Source organism: Biomphalaria glabrata, chromosome 17 (genome assembly GCF_947242115.1).
Source record: "Biomphalaria glabrata chromosome 17, xgBioGlab47.1, whole genome shotgun sequence".
Classification (NCBI taxonomy): domain Eukaryota; kingdom Metazoa; phylum Mollusca; class Gastropoda; family Planorbidae; genus Biomphalaria; species Biomphalaria glabrata.
Genome location: NC_074727.1, coordinates 10,069,083 through 10,086,676, shown reverse-complemented (window position 1 = coordinate 10,086,676; position 17,594 = coordinate 10,069,083). Strand labels below are relative to the sequence as shown.

The following is a 17,594-nucleotide window of genomic DNA, read 5'->3' as shown; positions in this document are numbered from 1 at the left end:
CAAGTCTTACTTTTAATTCCAAATATTGTCTTCCAATAAATAAATCCTTGACATATTTTTTTCCTCTTGCAAGTTATGCAGAGACAACTTTCCCAAACAAAGATTTGAATCAAAGAGCTACTAAACTTTATTTAGGAAAGCTTTACAAATATAATAAAGAAGTTGAACAGCAAATGGCTGTCAACTAACTCGAGCTTTTTTTTTCTAAAAGTGTTGCAATTAAAAAATAGACTGTGATACTTTTTATTTTGAGACTATATTGTTTTTGTTTTAATTGACTGTGATATTTTCTTTTTCATTCTTTACAATGGCATTTTACATTTACTAATTATTAAATATGGATGATATATTTTCTTTCATTCCCAATGATTTTTTTTTTTACAAAGAAAGGCCTTTCTAAAACTGTATAACATAACAAAAAGAAAGTGTTTCATATTTATTGTTCATATATGGCTATCAGAACACTGGGTGCCGATTTGCCAAAAACCCAAACCCAAATATCAGAACACTGGTCTGTGTTTGGGAAGGTGGACATAATAGTTTGGGGTTTAAATCCATTATTTCCTGCCACCCTGAAAACTGGGCCCATAGACATAACATTCTACTACATAAAGGGATCTGTAATTAATGAGCCATACAATGCTTCTTAAATTTTTACAGAATATATTGATATTTAATAAATGATATTTAAAAAAAATGATTTATAGAAAACAAACAAAATTGTTCAAAAATAACTCTTCATTAAAAAATATTAATTAAGTCTACTTTTTATGTGAAGTCTCCTCAGAACACTGACACTTAATAAAGCTTCTCAAATTCTCATTATCACTAATCTTAAAAGTAGGCTACTTGGAATAAAAGGTAATATTGTTGAGTTATAGATAAATATTCAAATAAATCTTTACGTTTATTTTTTCCAGAGCCATTGTTAAGGACTTTGAAATGTAAATATGTGATGTAATAATTTGAATTTTCATTATAAATAATTTAACTAAAATTGAAGAAAATACTTCAACATCTTATTTTTTATTTGCCTCCCATTTCGTTTCGGTTCTAATCATTATTTTAAACACAAGGACGAAACTGATTTGACAATAAGAAATTAAAAACCTTTTCCCTTGAACCATATAACCTGATATGGGGTGATCATTGAAACATGCACTAAATTCATTTCACCCTTTGTCCTTACAATCCTCCATCTTCAACTAGAATGTATGCACAGAATATTTCTGATTCATCCAAAGTACAATTGGGATTAAGTGTCATTGGTTAGGGTGATCCACAGAGGAAACCCTCAAGCAGAATCCATTTTAGGTGGGGGAGGGGGTTTGTTTAATGCTGGAATAAAGATGTTGCTGTCCAATATTTTTGAAATTTAAACTTTGTGTATATTTTTCTCAGGAAGATAGCTTGTAATGTGATAATACCTGCAGTCATATTTTTATGGGAGGAAAAAATGTTGAAGTATTTTCTTCTATGCCTAATTAAAACATAAACACATTTCCATGTCTTGTAATATTGTTTGTAACATTTTTTTTTTATTATTAAAAAGAAACAAATGCACTTTTTCAGTTCAATGTGTAAAAAATACTTGAATGAAATGAATTTTCTTATTTTGATTTCATAAACATAATCATAACTATAAATGGTTAGATATCTACCCTAGTCTTCAATAATAGTTCTTCAAATGTTTTTTTATATTAATTTAACAAAGACTGTGATATTAAAGATGTATTTATTAAGAAGTTTCCCAGGGTTTACTTTTTTTTTGTTAATGAGAGTAGGTAAAGAAACTAAAACAGACATAACATTTTTTCAGCTAGCGACTCAGTGAACTTACAAGAGAAAAAATTTTACCAAATCATTTGTTTCATTTCAAGTTCTGCATATATATGTCGAGCCAATAATCACTAAAAAAAAAAAGCTGTACAGGGCATAGGAATTATTTTATTTTACTAGCTTATCATTGCTAGTACTGCGTAGCCACAGAAATACTGCACTCCTCCTTAATCTTCAAGCTCAAAGAAAAGCCTTATTCTATGGAGAGATATGGACAATTCATAGGAATAACATATTAAGGTAAAAAAAAAAAAAAAAAAACTTATTTTGTATGAATCTTCAAATTGAAGAACTGGAATTCAATCAATGTAAAAATAAATATTTTTGATCACCATTGATAAGATCAAATCTAATCTAATAAGCCAGCAAGTACCAATGTATAGACTGCAACAACTTTTTATATTTGTATTTTTACTGGTGCCTTATGGAGATGTGAAAGATAATGTCAGATGTGAGCCTGATGAAATATAACAGTTCATCTGTCACAGCTCATATAAAACTTGAAGAAATGAGAAGGCTGACACACTCGCCCAGTGAGAGAACTAACTCACTAATAAACTCTGCACTCTATCCAGAAGAATTTAAGAAATTAATTGTAAATACAATAAAGGAGAAATGGACGAGCTCTCATCCAAATCACAAGAAAGATGACGCTTACTATAAGCTATCCCGACAAGACCAATGTCTAATCTTTCGACTCAGGACCGGACACAACAGAATGCGACAACACATGTACCGGAAGCTAAAAATTGGAACCAGTGAAATCTGCCCAAGTGGAGTATCACCAGAGAATGCCAACAACGTCCTCCAAAACTGCTCTCTTTACCAAGAGGCCTGTATAAGACACTGGCCTCAAAACACCCCAAAAGAAAGAAAACTATATGGAGAGCTCCCTGATTTGGAAACCACTGCGCAGTTCATCTCATATATTGGTCTAGTCATCTGAACGCTCCAACATAACAATGAGAACGAAAAAGAAGAAGAAGAATCTGTCACTGAATCAGTCCATCTTAACTGTCATCAATCTTAATCTGTACATGGAGTAAATAACCATTGAATATCAATAAAATTTCCACCCACCATAACTAAAGTTTATAAAACTTAATCGTAAACTCTTAAAATTTATTAAGGTAAAAGAAATATTTATAAAATGCAGCCTTATACTAATACAGAACTTTGAGAAAAAAAAAAGCACTTGAAAAGCATTTGGAAATTATGATATACCAATGATATAGTTGAAATCTAATCAGAGACTTTACAACTAATTTGCTACTTTGATATTTGTAATTCTAATCTAAATAGTGTTTAGACTTTAAAGAAAAAAGAAACAATGAACAAAATCACATTATAAAACAAAACATATTATTATAGACAACCTCACACCTTGGCACCTAACAAACTAAAAATCCCCACACAACCTGTCAAAAGTAAAAAAAGAAAAAAAAAAAGTCAAGAAGCATTTACCTTTTGACTCCAATCTCCCAATGCTTTTCTCAGCCTTCATTAATGTGTCCTGCCATTTTCCCTGTAGCTTTCCAACATTAGCTAAGTGTAGATTGAATGTATCAACAGCTTTTTCCATAGATTTAATCTTGTCATTTAATTCCTGGATAGTCTTAGATGCACGATAGTTTTGGAGCTGTCAGTAGTTAGGCAAAACATACCTTAAGATTATTTTATGAAAAACTCTTTTATAAGTTCAAATTTTTGTAAATGAAATAAATGTTGTCAACAACTACATATGAGAATTAGTGGTCGAACAAAAAAACATTTAAGTGCTGCCCTAACCACTAATCATCCACAACTCTATTGAGACTAAGATACATGGGAATAAACATTTTTAAAATCTGATACAGATAAAAAGCCAATCCCTTTCATAATATAAAAACTCATATTTGATTTCTAACTGTTTATATTCAATGCCTTTGCCTCACCAATAACTTACAAATAATTTTAATAGTATTGAACTTCCTTAATTAAACAACAATTTTAAAAAACTCTATAATATTGTAAAAAAAAAATACACTTCAAACTACTTACTTGAGCATCTGATAAAGCATCCTGCAACTTTTTTTCTACATAATCTTTGCACCCTTTCTTCATATTTGCCTGAAACTGGAAGACCAAGAAATTTTCATTAAGTAGTGTCTTTACTGTTGTAATTTTATTTATATTTTATTGCTAATATAGAAGTCAACAAGAAAAAAAATGTTAATAAAACTAGGCTTAAAATTCAAGGATGACAGTAAATCATATAGAGAAGCAAATAAATATAATAGTGCATTAATAATTTAAAGAATTACTACTAGTTGTAAATAAAAGAAATGTATATAATTTTTTTTTTCTTTTACCAGATCTAATTGGACTGTTTTAATTTTTTCCTCATATTGAAGTGTTAGACGTGAAAATTGTGATTCCAAATCCTCTTGACTTGCCCGAAATTTTGCATTTTCTTCTTCCTGTCATCATAAAATGTATTAATAAATACAATAGAAAAGATAATTAATTTGACAATAATGTCAAATCATAACTAAAAAAAGAAAATAAAATAGCTTATATTTTTATATTTTGTTTGGCATTTACATTCAAAGTATAGCCAATACAGTTAATTAAACTCTTTTTTTCTCTAAGATTTCATCGTAAAAATTAATTGACTTGATAATCTAGATCTAGACCATCAATGCTATGTGGCTTAGATAAGTTCATTATAACTAATTTAACTAACAAGTGGAGAGGAGAAAGATAATACATAGTGCATTTAAAATAAGAAGATTTGGAAAGATCACAAGAATGAGAAGTTGATTCTTCTGAAAGTTTCCCCAATACAATAAGGCTTAAGTAGTACATTTTTTTTTAGAAATCAAGAGGGTGAGATAACTAACAATGGTTTTCCTTTCAATAGATCCTGCAAATCCTCCTCAGGAGTCCTTAAGATCACCCAACTTATGAATGTGATCCACAGAGGAAACCCTCAAGCAGAATCCAATGTTTACCAGGACAGAAAGAGCAATACTGTACAATAATCTTATAGCAAGGAATGTTGCCTAAATATTTATCGCACATATATTTTGTAAAAAATGACTTTCTGAGGATTATCGTTATTGTAGGATATTGATTATTATGCTGATTTTCTTTTTTTTTTTTTCAGGGTTTTATTAATTCATTTATTTTTCACACCATGCCTATTTCTTTCTTTTTTTTTCTTAATTTTTATAAGTAAATAGTCACCACAGTATACAAAAAGTATGTTCTTAATAATTAATGTACTCAGATACCTAAGCATGCATATGGCAAATCTCTTTAAATAAAAATCACCTTAATTAAAGTTTAATTTTCGGAGAATGCACCTGATGGTAATTTTAAAAAGTGGTTTTCTTTTTATTTTATATTAGGAGGGCTAATGAAATTTCATGATTTATATCTTAATTCTTATCAAAGGTTAAAAGCTAACAGTGATTTTTTTTTCCATTGTTTGTTTGTTAAAAATTTTACAACCTTTCTTCAGAAATGAAGATTATGTGATCTCCTGCAGGGTTTGAACTTTCAACAATTTTGATGACAGAAGTAGGTAGCAATATAATATCAATCCTTTATTTTAGTAATAGTGGTCATTGTCTAGGCAACACTAATACATTACATGATGCCATAACGTTACCAAGACAAATGTAACAGAACTATTTAAAATTTAAAATTAACTAAATAAGTCAAAGTATACAGAATGAAATTCATGTATAATTCTAAGCTATACTAAACTAAAGTAGGCCTACTTTTCTTTTACTTACCAATGATTTCTGAAGATTAAAGTTTTTCATATGAAGTTCATCAATTTTATGTTCTTTTTCACTGTTCCATTTTCTAAGAAGCTTTATCTCTTCAATCATTTCAACAACTTTTTGTTGCATTTGATATAAAATATTGGGTTCAGTCATCTCTCATTTGTCTATGATATAATTATATTAATATTAATAGTAGAATCTCTAAAAGACTGTCATCCCAACAGCAAGTAATGCATGGAAGCCATCTGCCAAAATTGAGAAAAGACTAAATGTGGCTCAACAAAAATGGTTAAGAAGGATTTTAGAAGTCAGTTATAGAGATCGGGTCTCAAGGAAATCCTCTTCTGAACTGGGAGTCGACTACTTAATAAGGTTTTGACAGAGCATAGCATGAGGTCTGCAGGACATGTTCTCCAACAAAATGAATTACAGATGCCAAAAGTTGTAATTACATGGAGGCCAATTTGAGGAAAGTGAAAACATGGACGCCCTTGTATAACTTGGCACCACACTTGAAGGACCTCAGAGCAGTGGACACCAAGTGGGAAGAGGCTTCAGACATTGCAGTGACAGATCTTTGTAAAGACAGCTTATTTTGGAAAAAAAACTTGGAACTCCTCCAGATCTATAATAGTCTCTAGCTGGCAATGGATGGATATCTACTCTCTACAATCATTCCACTAACTCCGGTAAGGACCTATTATAGGATATAAAAGAAGTCCGAAAGAATTAAATCTAGATTCTAGATCTAGTTTGAATTGAATCTAGACTATTAATGAGTATTAATTATAAATAGATCTATATCTATATCTATTCTATACTATAGTTTCATTGTTGATTCAACTTCAACAACTCGGACGACTCGGTCGTGGGGTTTCACGTGACGTCAGACGTGTCGTCTGCTAAAACTAGATGAAGTCTAGAATCTAGATCTATCTAGATCTCTGTGGCGACTGTGGCAATTTTAATTTACATATCTCGAGATACGATCTTTTCCATTTGCAACTTTTTGTGTGACTTAGATTAGATGTAGACTGTAAGTCTTAAGTGACAAGTCTATGTAAATTGTAATTAACAAGCCAATCCTATCCTTGATACACAGGTCAGGTGCGATCACCAGATTGACTGAGATTGAGGTTGTGTTGGGCATCTCATCTGTAATCTATATTAGGCTAATGTTATAGACTATAGAAATAGTAGACTATAAAGAAAGCTTCTGAAATACAAATCGAGTCAAAGTGTTTTAATCTGACAGATCGATGTACTTTTAATCTTTCCTGATCTTTAAACGTAAGTCTATAAAAATAGATTAGAACTTATTTGTTTACAATTCACTGTCTTGGCTTGGTCAGGTTTCGTATCGTCTGCATCACAAAACTTTAAAAGTTAGACTAGTTAAAACTTTGAATCAAAATTTAAATTTTATATATATAGATCTAGATTGGCCGTCTTCGGGCTAGTTTATAGAGCAGCAAAATATTTCAATCTTCCATAATCTTCCTATAATAACTCTTTGCGTTATTATAGTCCACCTCCCCTAGATCAAGATCTATTAATATTTTTTTTATCTCTTAGTAGAAATTGCTGGGGTGCGGTCGCAGTAATTTTTTTATAGACTAACGAAAAAAAAAACATAATAGAATTTTGAATCTAGAGGCGCCTAAAAATCCCGAAATTAAAAATTCAATTCTTCTCCAGAATTCGAACCCGGTGCCCTTGATTCGGAAGCCAAGTACTTTATCATTATTCCACCGCACCTCCAGTTTAGATATGTTGTTTTTGAATTGGCTGAGGAATTCTGGTGTAACATTAAATAGGATCGATGCAGATAAGAGGTTCAATGATTGAACGGCTGTTGAAATTTTATGAAATTCGGAAACAATGAACAGAACCTTGTAGGTTTAATGCTCGGCAATAAGTTTAAAATGAGCTGCAGTATATTTTTTATAAAGTTGTTAGAAGTTTTGTTATTTCATTCATGTTTTTACATTGAACTTCAAAGCAGAATATATCGTGCAATAAAAGTCTGGTTTATTTTGTATGTAAATGACGTTTTCGAACTTATTCAACCTTTTCGTGTAGGCTAAATAAAGTTCTCTGTCTACAGTAGTTAGTAGGACTCACTGTCAGGAGCTGCAACCCAACACATCACTTAGCAACAATAGTACGCTAATTGAAGTCTTATCCCCCCCCCACACACACACACACATACACTTACACAAGAGAAAGAATAATGGGAAATGGTAATCACCTTGTATTTAATTTTTATTGCTAAAAGAAATAATTACAAATATATGAATAAATTGGCTTATGAATAAATACATTGAAATATATCTCTTAGTTGTTGTTGTTTTTTTAACTCTTCTTCTTGAAACCATCGACCCTCCATTTGGCGCAACAACAAACAAACAAAAATGCAGAATTACATATAGACCGAACGAGGCTAAAAAAACTAATCAATTTAAATTTAAAATGTACTTGTACAAATAGTGAAGATCCAACAACAGAGACAAAAATATTTTAATTAATGTTGTAGAATTTATTTATTATCATTACTAGTTTCATAAAAGCCTACTAGACTAGTTGGCCTCTTTCGGTCGTCACGACTATGGTTCGTCTCGTAGAACAAGAACACTTTTTCATGTGAATGTGGAACTCTTTTTTCGGAGAGACACTCCCGTCCACATATATCGCAGGTTAAGGTGGCTTTCGCTTTGGTGGTAGGGGAGCCAGTCATTAAAAAAAAGATAATAATGTTAGGCATAACCAACGGATTCATTGACTGCTCAGAGCCAAATATTTTTATTTTATTCCTTAACTTGAAATACTTTTTTGGAAAAAAAGAAAAAAAAAGGACTACAATGTGGCTCTATGGATTATTTCCTTTAAACGGAACGCTAATGAGTCTATGTCAAAGTAATGTACAGGACATATCCCTCCTTAGTCACCCTCTCTCTCTTTCTCTCTCCCTTTCTTTCTTTCTTTCTTTCTCACCCCTCTCTCTCACCACACTCTCTCACCCTCTCTCTCTAATTCTCTCTCAGACAATCAGTTCCAGCGATCTTTCACACTCTGCTTTTTCTTTTATTTTTCTATGTCTCATTAATAAAATTAAAAAAAAGAGATTTAGAAATACTACAAAATGTCAATGTGTTCAATCTGTCCAAGAGTCTAGTGAAGGTGCCTCCCCACAAGACGACCGTGCAAGAAACTAAAAGCTTAACGTCAGTAAGATAATATCCTTACTGATACATTGTCAACAAAAAAAAAAAAAACAATTCTCCTTCATTGATAAGTATGAAACAATGTGTCCCATTTCTTTGTGTTAACACCCTTGAATTCAAATTTTTAAAAATCTCTAAATCGTGTACATTCAGCTGTAGGGGGAAAAAAAAGAAAAATATTATTGATATATTGTCCTTTTCTATTTCAATCTGTTCGTGATAGCGGCATTTCATTTGACTGTATGTATCACATCTTTAATCAGGAACAATAAATTTGCTTATTAATTACCAACATACATACATGCACACACACAGACATAGGCCTCTCAATGCTTCCGGTGTCCATTTGAGCTCCCCCCCCCACACACACACACGCCCGAACACATACACACACGTGAATTTATTTAGATTTTCGTCACAATGGAAAAGTACATTCATGTTAAATTAAAAAAAAAATAAATGAATGAAAAAGGTCCGCCTTGTGTTGACCTTATTGATGGCTTGTTGTGTTGAAAAACATGACTAATTTTTTTATTTCACATGTTGAACTTTTAAAAAAATGTAGTTTCCAAACTAAAATATTTACAAAAAGATGTCAAAACGACTGAAACATGAAGTAAATCTACAGTGACTGTCTTGGTGAGACAAATAAATCAATAAACATATAACATTGGGCAAGCAAACAATGGAAATAGACTTATTATATAACTTCATAACACGCTGATTATATTATAGTTCTATAAAAAAATGTGAATTCACAGCATTCATGGCTCTCAGTGTCGCACAAAGCATTTACAGCGACTTCAAACATTATGCATGACTTATAGTGTGTAAAATGTGATTGATACATTCAAAATGACGCAATAATAATACAGTTGTGTACCCTGATAACAAGAGACCCGGAAGCAAACAAATTTTAAAAAAAAATTAATAGTAATAATTAAGGAGACATTGATAATTATGCGTTAGGGTGTTGCCATGGCGACGAACTTTAAGCGGAAGTTCCATTGGTTTGCTGTAGTGGTGAGAGAAGACAGACATCATATGTAGTGGCGAACTTAGAAATCTGTGTAGGTCTTAACACGGCCCAGTGGTCTAATAGTGAGACACACCAATAGCCAGGGCCGGATTTGAGGGATGGCAGGAGGGGCTACTGCCCTAGGGGCCCCCACAAGGAAGGTGTCCCCACAATATAGAAAAAAAATTCCATATTTGGACAGATTTTACTGTTGGCAACACTGTCGGGGGTTAAACTGTGTCCGCTAATAGTGTACTCGTGGTATACAACAATAGCTCTGGATGGACTACATAGCGTTAACCCTAAAAATTTATATTTTTTGTTACTAAAGTATGCAAATTAAATAATTTAATTAAAGGAAAATTAAGTTTAATTTACAAGTACATTTTTTTATAATATTGCATGCTTTTATATATTAGTAGGTATTTTTATTTATAAGTTGATATTTCAAAAAAAAAGTGTAGGGGCCTCCACAAAAACTCTGCCCCTGGCCTCTACATACTTAAATCCGGCCCTGCCAATATCTAATGTTATTATATATAGCGGTGAGACAATGTTTAATAGCGTAAATCAAAACAGTATTTGTATTTGAAAATGTAGGCCATTAATAAACACTTCTCTGCTAGACGGAACTAACTTCTACTATTTGTTAGATCCTGAACGTTTGAATTTAAATTTAAAACATTTAAATTATGTCTGCACAATGTCTAACAGCCTGGTATAATTGACCCACTATTGTTTTCGATTCGTCTAATTAGTCTTCTCTACGGACCGGCGTAGAAATGAAGTAAATAAGGTAAGAGTGATTCATCTTGTGTATTGGTGTTAAGTCACGATCCGCTGCGTGGCCCTATGCTATTGTTGATTAGGATATTTCTCTTTAAATTAAATTGACTTTTCAAAATTTGTGTTTTCTTGGTGACCATTAACAGCTTTTTTGTATCCCTGAACTTTAAGATTTGCGAACATTTTTGTTTCCTGAAGTTCCGCAAAGTGTGTCGAATGCGGTTTCAAATTCGGCAAGCTGGACACGTCTCCTCCAGAACGTTGAATCGAGCATCCTTAAGAGGCCAGCAAAAGGGAAAAGCGAGCAGTGGGGGAAGGTAAATGCTTCAAAAACACCCTCAAAGTGCCCTTTTGGGCGTTCAACATTGACAATACCTACTAGTAAGCGTAGCCTTGTTGTAAGGACTAACGCTCTAGACAAGCAGAACTAGACTCCAGAAACAAAAAGATACGCCTATCACTAAAGGCACAAGGGATGAACTCCGATTGAGGACAAGGCAGGAAGGCCTAGGCCTCTCGTAGTGGCCTGTTAAGAAAGTCTGTTGTTTGTCGAAGTACCTCATAACTCACGTGACACTGTAGACACATTTTCCCGCAGCTCTCGGAGCACCAGCTACGGTAGTACACTTAGCTAGTAGCCAGACGTTTCGGGCTCAAATCCGCCTCATTAACCACATTTGAAGTCATAATCATTCATTGCCTAGCCTCCCTCCCCCATCTCTGATTTGATGAAAGAATAAGTCTTTGTATATATTGATGTATAGAGTTTGGTACAACTTTTTAAAAAAGTCTTAGGAAAAACTCTTGGGAAAAGTCTCTCCAAATACCTTTAATATTCTAGCTTCACCACTGCATAAATAGAAAAAAAATAATCTTGTATTTATATACAATTGAAAAAAACAATAACAACATTAGTTTAAAAAATACAGTTCTAAAAGTCTAGGCTACTAATGTCATTATATATGAAACTATCAAACAAATATTTGTTTAAAGTGGCTAAAAATCATCAAATTATTTTTAAATATAATTTTAAAATTACTGTAATCAAAATTTAGGTGTTAAATTATTTATAAAAAATAAACAAAATTGTTATTTTGGGACTTAAAATTAGGTAAATGTGTATTAATTATGCGCAGCAAAACAAAGCCTTTAACGACAAATATTTTCACCGAACAAATGGACAGCTTAAATAACTCAATGATCATATACCCTGTCATTTTATCAAACCATAGTCAAGGGTCGGCAAATTAATCTTGCAAGTAGTATTTTAATTTTTTTTTAACTAAGTATATTTATACCTTAAAAAAAATAAATCTTTATTGTAATGACTAGCTGACTTTATCATATGTATGTATACTTGTTTATATAAATGAATATTTTTTCTTTCGTTTGGTATATTATTAGTCCTAAGGATCTAATCAGATTTAATGTTTTGAAAGTATAAATGACTCGTAATGAGGCTAAACTTACACCAGGAACTGGCCTGGGGGGGGGGGGAGGGGAAATCCTCGTATTAGCTAGTATAGACTACACCCAAGGGCGTAGCTAGAAATTTTTCAAAGTTTGGGGAGTCCCTGCATTTTGCTTAATATATAATTTTTATTTTTAATGTAAAAAGCACTCTTTAGGCCCCCCCTCCATATGGGGGCCCGGGGGGGATTTCAAATTCTCCCCCTCCTCCCCCACCCTAGCTACGCCTCTAACTACACCACACAATGGCACGGCGCAGCTTGTACAGAACAGAACCTACAGCATACTAGAGCCGGCCCTGCTTAGTTGAAGGAAATTTAAAAAGCATTTTGAATGTAAGTTGAATATGATGAAGTTGTCATGATCTACACGAGTGAGAGTGTGAAGTCCAAGTTTTTACAATCTCATGAACAGGCCTCTTGACACAGCATTAGGGTAGAATGAGCATTTGTATGAATATGTCCTAGCATATGGAATAAGAAGTGTGCCTTTACCATTGAGTACTTCTGAGTATTTCATTAGGTTGTGTTTTTTTTGTATTTATAAGTATTGGTTTAGTGTTTTATGTCTTATTTCTACTTTTACTTTTTAGTCTTCTGTCCTGAAGTGTCTCAAAATTAAGTGATTTTACTAATGCTCTAATCAAATGGGAATATTCGTTTGTTATAAATCTCACGGCTCTGTTTTACGAGTGTTCTAGTTTCTAGTTATAGGATATGGGTCATATCTGTTTCTATTTAAAACTCTACCTGCGTACCATCTTTGACACGAGAGCCACACTTCGCCGACCCTTGTATTTAACATGTATATTATTATGAATAAATACATACATAATTTTTTTTATATATCTTAATTTGGTATAAACAAAAAAAAATGAAATATGTACATAATTCTGGTATTAGAGGCTAACTGTACTTGACTTTAGTTGGAGAATCTCACTTCCGGTCAGTCCATGAATTGTGACGTCATCATCGTTGGACCCGTCCGACGTCATAACCGGAACAGCTTTAGGTGGCGAGGGCGTGTACACTGCGTCCTGTTCCTGCTTCACAATGATACCGTCTAGCGAGAAGGTGCGCCCGATGACGGAAGGGTGCGCCTCCGACGGGTGCGCCGACGACATGTGCGCCATGGAGTTTGAGGCGAGGATCTGGCGCCCTGAAGGGGTCAGGCTGGAGATGGGCAGGAGGGTGGCGTGGTGTGAGACTGTAGGGGAGGCCAGCGCGGCCAGGACTGCTGAGTTGCTTTGGCAGATAGAGCTGGTATGGCTGCCGAGGCTGCTAGAGTCATTCGCCCCTCCGTTGCTATGGCCGCCATGTGATGTATACAAGGATGAGTAAGATGGCAAAGGCTTTAGCTCTGTCACTGAAATATAGAAATGAAACAATGTGCTTATAGTTATCACAGTTTTATATATATATATATATATATATATATATATATATATATATATATATATATATATATATATATATATATATATATATATATATATATAAAGGGCTTTCAAGGTAACAGCAATGTGAAATCTCCACTTTTTTTCATTAAAATTACTAACGAACATATCTTTATTACATTGATATATTTTGCATACAATGACATAAAGTTGATATAACAAGAACTATAGAGAATTACTACTAGCTACCCTCATTCTTTTATATTGTCTTTTTAAACATATACGAATGCCTAATATCTAATCAAATATTTTTCACATAACTAAAAATGTATTTGAAATGCTTAAAAGCGACCAATGGAGGAGTTTCCTCTTAAATGATACTTTTTGTTGTCTGGGATTATGCGCGATTAGTTTTGTGTTTTTATCAAACTTATAACCTTGTTATCAAATCTAACATAGGATAGATTACTTCAACTGTGAAGCCTAACCTTCAGACTACGGGCCATATCCAGCGAATGAACTAGAGATCTCTGACTGCCATAGGCTTGGTTCCATTTATTTAATGTATTTGTTTTGTTATGTGCGGCCCGTGACAGACGTGTGGGAAATTCCTTTGACCCCTACAGGTCTAAAAAGATTGGGTCCCTTAACTTAATCGTTTGACGTAGAAAAATGGTGATCTTTATAGTTTATGGAATGGAAAAGAACGATTCGATTTTACTTACCGTGTCCGTTTTGCGAGCGTGACAGTGTCAGGTCCAAAAGGTCATGTGTTCTCGTATGCTGGGGCTGAGCGTAGGAAGTGATGTCACCAACCACGTGATTGACGTCGTGATCCCCTCCCGTCATCATTGACGGGTGCGCGTGCTGCTGCTGCTGCTGAAGATGGCTCTGTTGCTGCTGTTGGTGGTGGTGATGATGGTGGTTTTGCTGTTGTTGCATCTGGACAGCAGCTCCGTAATCCAAATAGGCGCCGTGGTGCTGCTGTTGCTGAGGGAGATGTTGGTTCTGCTGTCGTTGCTGCTGTTGTTGTTGCTGCTGCTGCTGGCGCTGTTGTTGAATTCGCTGCTGCTGCTGCTCTTTGGATCCTCCTTTCGACTTCCCAGAAGACTTGGGTTTTCTTTTTCGAGTCTGAATGCCATCTTTCTTCATAGACAAGGGACGGTTAACCTATAAAAATAAAAGTAAATTGTAAAATGTTTGAGATATTTCGGATGTTCCTTTAGAGTTGAAGATAATCTACATTCTAGTCCAAACTTCCCGCAGGACGACAGCGGATGGCAGCGGGCAGGGTATGAACCGATCGACAGTGCAGCGCGCATACCGCACGACCAAGCAGCCATTTAATAAGTCACTCGGTATGTGTCTTGTGTGTTTGGATTTTTGAAATAGTTTTTTCGACTACTTCTTATCCAATCGTATATTAAATTTCGATGAAAACACGTGAATGAATTCAATGCAATCAACCGATTTCAATTAGAATCAATAATGAGTCGTAATTGATTTTGTTTTTTTTTTATGTAGAAAATGTAATTATCTGGGAGAGGTAAGTCGTGGGTGGCATGTAAAAAAATAACACTAGACGCTTGTGTGACTACTCTTGGCGAATGGTAAGGCCCAAGTGTGTGACACACATGAGTTCAATGTTTGGGTCGCAAACCTTCTGACTGTTACGTTGTTACAGTAGCAATATGTTAGAACATGATTCGATGATTTTAAACTATGGAGTCCAATAAGGCAAAGACAGTAAGTAGTTAAAACAATAATGAGTAAAATGATAATAACAATATAATTATATTATATTATATTAAAACGTACTAACCATTGGAAAATAAAAAATCAAAGCGTTTAAAAAGAATTTCACTTAAACTCAAACAAAACGCAGTAGAGAACATTTCCAGACAGTTCAACTTCTAGTGACAAAGTCACGTGTGTCTTATATTTGCTGTTGTTTTTATAGTGAAACGGTTAAAAAAAGAGTATAACAAGAAACAATTGACCAGGAAAAGTTGACCAATGGTCAGTTTTGCGGAACTCACCTGGTGTAGCTTGTAATAAAGTCCACAAGCGTTGCACACCGGCTCGCCTTCGCCGTTCCTCCTCCACAGGGTGGTGGTGGTCGTGTTGCAGTTGGCGCAGCAGAGTCCCATACGTCGTTGACCCGACTGTGGACAAAGACAGTACAACATAAGCAAAGGATTCAGTGTTTAATCTAATATATAAAGCACAATGTAAGGGCGCCATGTCTGAGGGGCAAAGCGCTTGGCGTCGAATCCTGGCATGAATGTTCCACAGATCACGAAGGAGACCGTAGTGTATGTTAAATGTCCCTCCCACAATAAGAGTGACCTAAAATAAAATGCCCAACTCTATAAACAGACTAGACTAAAGTAGATGTAAGTAAAAGACTTGATTAGATGTAAGCAAAAGACTTAACCAGATGTAGGTAAAAGACTTGACTAGATGTAAGTAAAAGACTTGACCAGATGTAAGTAAAAAACTTAACCAGATGGAAGTAAAAGACTTAACTAGATGTAAGTAAAAGACTTAACTAGATGTAAGTAAAAGACTTAACTAGATATAATTAAAACTAGCCATCTTGTATTAAATATAAAACGGCTTTAGCGTTAAAGTGAGACTATGAAAGGTAAATAATAATGTAGGTCGATATTGTCGGTCTACATTGACAAAAGACATTGTTTGCTATGAAAATCAAGAAATGTTTCAACATATATCTAACTCCTTGTGTATTGTAAAAAAGGGACCCTTTTTCTGAATCTACTTAGAATAAATAAATTATTTAAATAAAGGTTTCAAAAGAATATAATTACGAATCATTGATAAACAAAATATCCTGAACAATTTATTATAAGATTTATAAGTATGTATTGATACACATTATTTCACATTATGAAAGTCAATCGATAATGGAACATATATTTCTGTATGTTAATCTCGTAGACAAATTTAGGCATTCACATTTTAGTACGAATAACAGGTATATATTAGGTAAAGGTCTCTTTTTTGTTTGTGTGTGGGCATCTGTGTACGTGCGCGCGCAGTGTTAAATCACAACACTTCAGATTCTGGTTTTAGTGTATCATGCAGGCCCACCACCATAAATATGTGGACCCCAGACAGCCTCAAATTCCTATACACTAAAACAATAATTGAAAACTTCTTCTCCCCCCCCCTGTCCATTTTTTCTCTGTTGGGACCACGGAAAAAGTGTTATATGTTTCCTCCCTAACGACGGGCTTGACTTTATGTACTTGGTCTGAATAAAACTAAAAGCCCACTCACACACACCCTACGAGTACATAGGTAGCGAGAATACCATGTGACCATGTCTTTGTAAATGCGATTGTAAAAACAAATTGGCTAAAAAATCATGATCAACAGCTTTAGCATATATGTATGTTTTAGAAAGGGGGAGGTAATCTAATGCATTTTTAATAATACAAACTAAACGTTCGCACCATGTTTAACAAATACGTAGTGCCAAAGTTTACACAATTATTTGTTATCGATTGAAACATAAGAAACTCATTAAGCCTTAAAAGTTATAATTGTTTTTAAATGTCGAAATTGGCAAGCTTTAATGAAAAGGGGTAATCAAATCAGTAATGCATCTGAAAGTGCATATTTATATATTATTCTAATTTACATCTCGTTCGTTGTAATCCTAAAACTTTAAAAGTTCTACCACGATTGATAGTAGCGAACAGTGTCTTTATAAATATCCTTTAACCTAAGTGAAGTGGCGAGTAACATTCAATCAGAACGACGACGTCTTCATGAGACCCGAAAACATTATTGGTTGCCCCTTTTGTTGAGTGTAACTGTGTTAACTCTTTATCTCCTAATCGACGATACCATCGTTGATTTTGACCTCATTAGATTAATGTTTAATTTTTTAAACTTGACTTTGATTATATAAAACGAGCATGAATTTCCCTTTAATCCTATACCAAATACAACATTTTATGATAACAAACAACAAAGCTATTGAAGCCCAACCATAACAGGGGTAGTGAAATAGTAATGAGCAAATAAAGAATTCCTTCAAAACGTGGAAAAATAAT

The 17,594-nt window shown here is 33.8% G+C and overlaps 2 protein-coding genes across 10 annotated transcripts in view; both read right to left on the bottom strand.

Moving 5' to 3' along the window:
- Positions 1-7,002, bottom strand: part of LOC106063647 (golgin subfamily A member 4-like) — a 92,905-nt gene extending 85,903 nt beyond the window's left edge. For 2 of the 3 annotated variants that reach the window (XM_056015000.1, XM_056015002.1), the window contains exons 1-5: positions 6,881-7,002; positions 5,622-5,779; positions 4,191-4,298; positions 3,880-3,954; positions 3,304-3,478 (exon numbers count right to left, since the gene is read on the bottom strand). In XM_056015000.1, the coding sequence (XP_055870975.1) occupies positions 3,304-3,478; positions 3,880-3,954; positions 4,191-4,298; positions 5,622-5,768 (505 nt within the window). In that variant the 5' untranslated portion in view covers positions 5,769-5,779; positions 6,881-7,002. The remainder of the gene's footprint in view (positions 1-3,303; positions 3,479-3,879; positions 3,955-4,190; positions 4,299-5,621; positions 5,780-6,880) is intronic. The other variant, XM_056015001.1, reaches the window with a different exon arrangement.
- An 860-nt stretch (positions 7,003-7,862) lies between these two features.
- Positions 7,863-17,594, bottom strand: part of LOC106063651 (uncharacterized) — an 83,934-nt gene continuing 74,202 nt past the window's right edge. For all 7 annotated transcript variants that reach the window (XM_013222078.2, XM_013222080.2, XM_013222081.2 and 4 more), the window contains exons 5-7: positions 15,549-15,674; positions 14,235-14,679; positions 7,863-13,478 (exon numbers count right to left, since the gene is read on the bottom strand). In XM_013222078.2, coding sequence (XP_013077532.2) covers positions 13,012-13,478; positions 14,235-14,679; positions 15,549-15,674 — 1,038 coding nt within the window. In that variant the 3' untranslated portion in view covers positions 7,863-13,011. The remainder of the gene's footprint in view (positions 13,479-14,234; positions 14,680-15,548; positions 15,675-17,594) is intronic.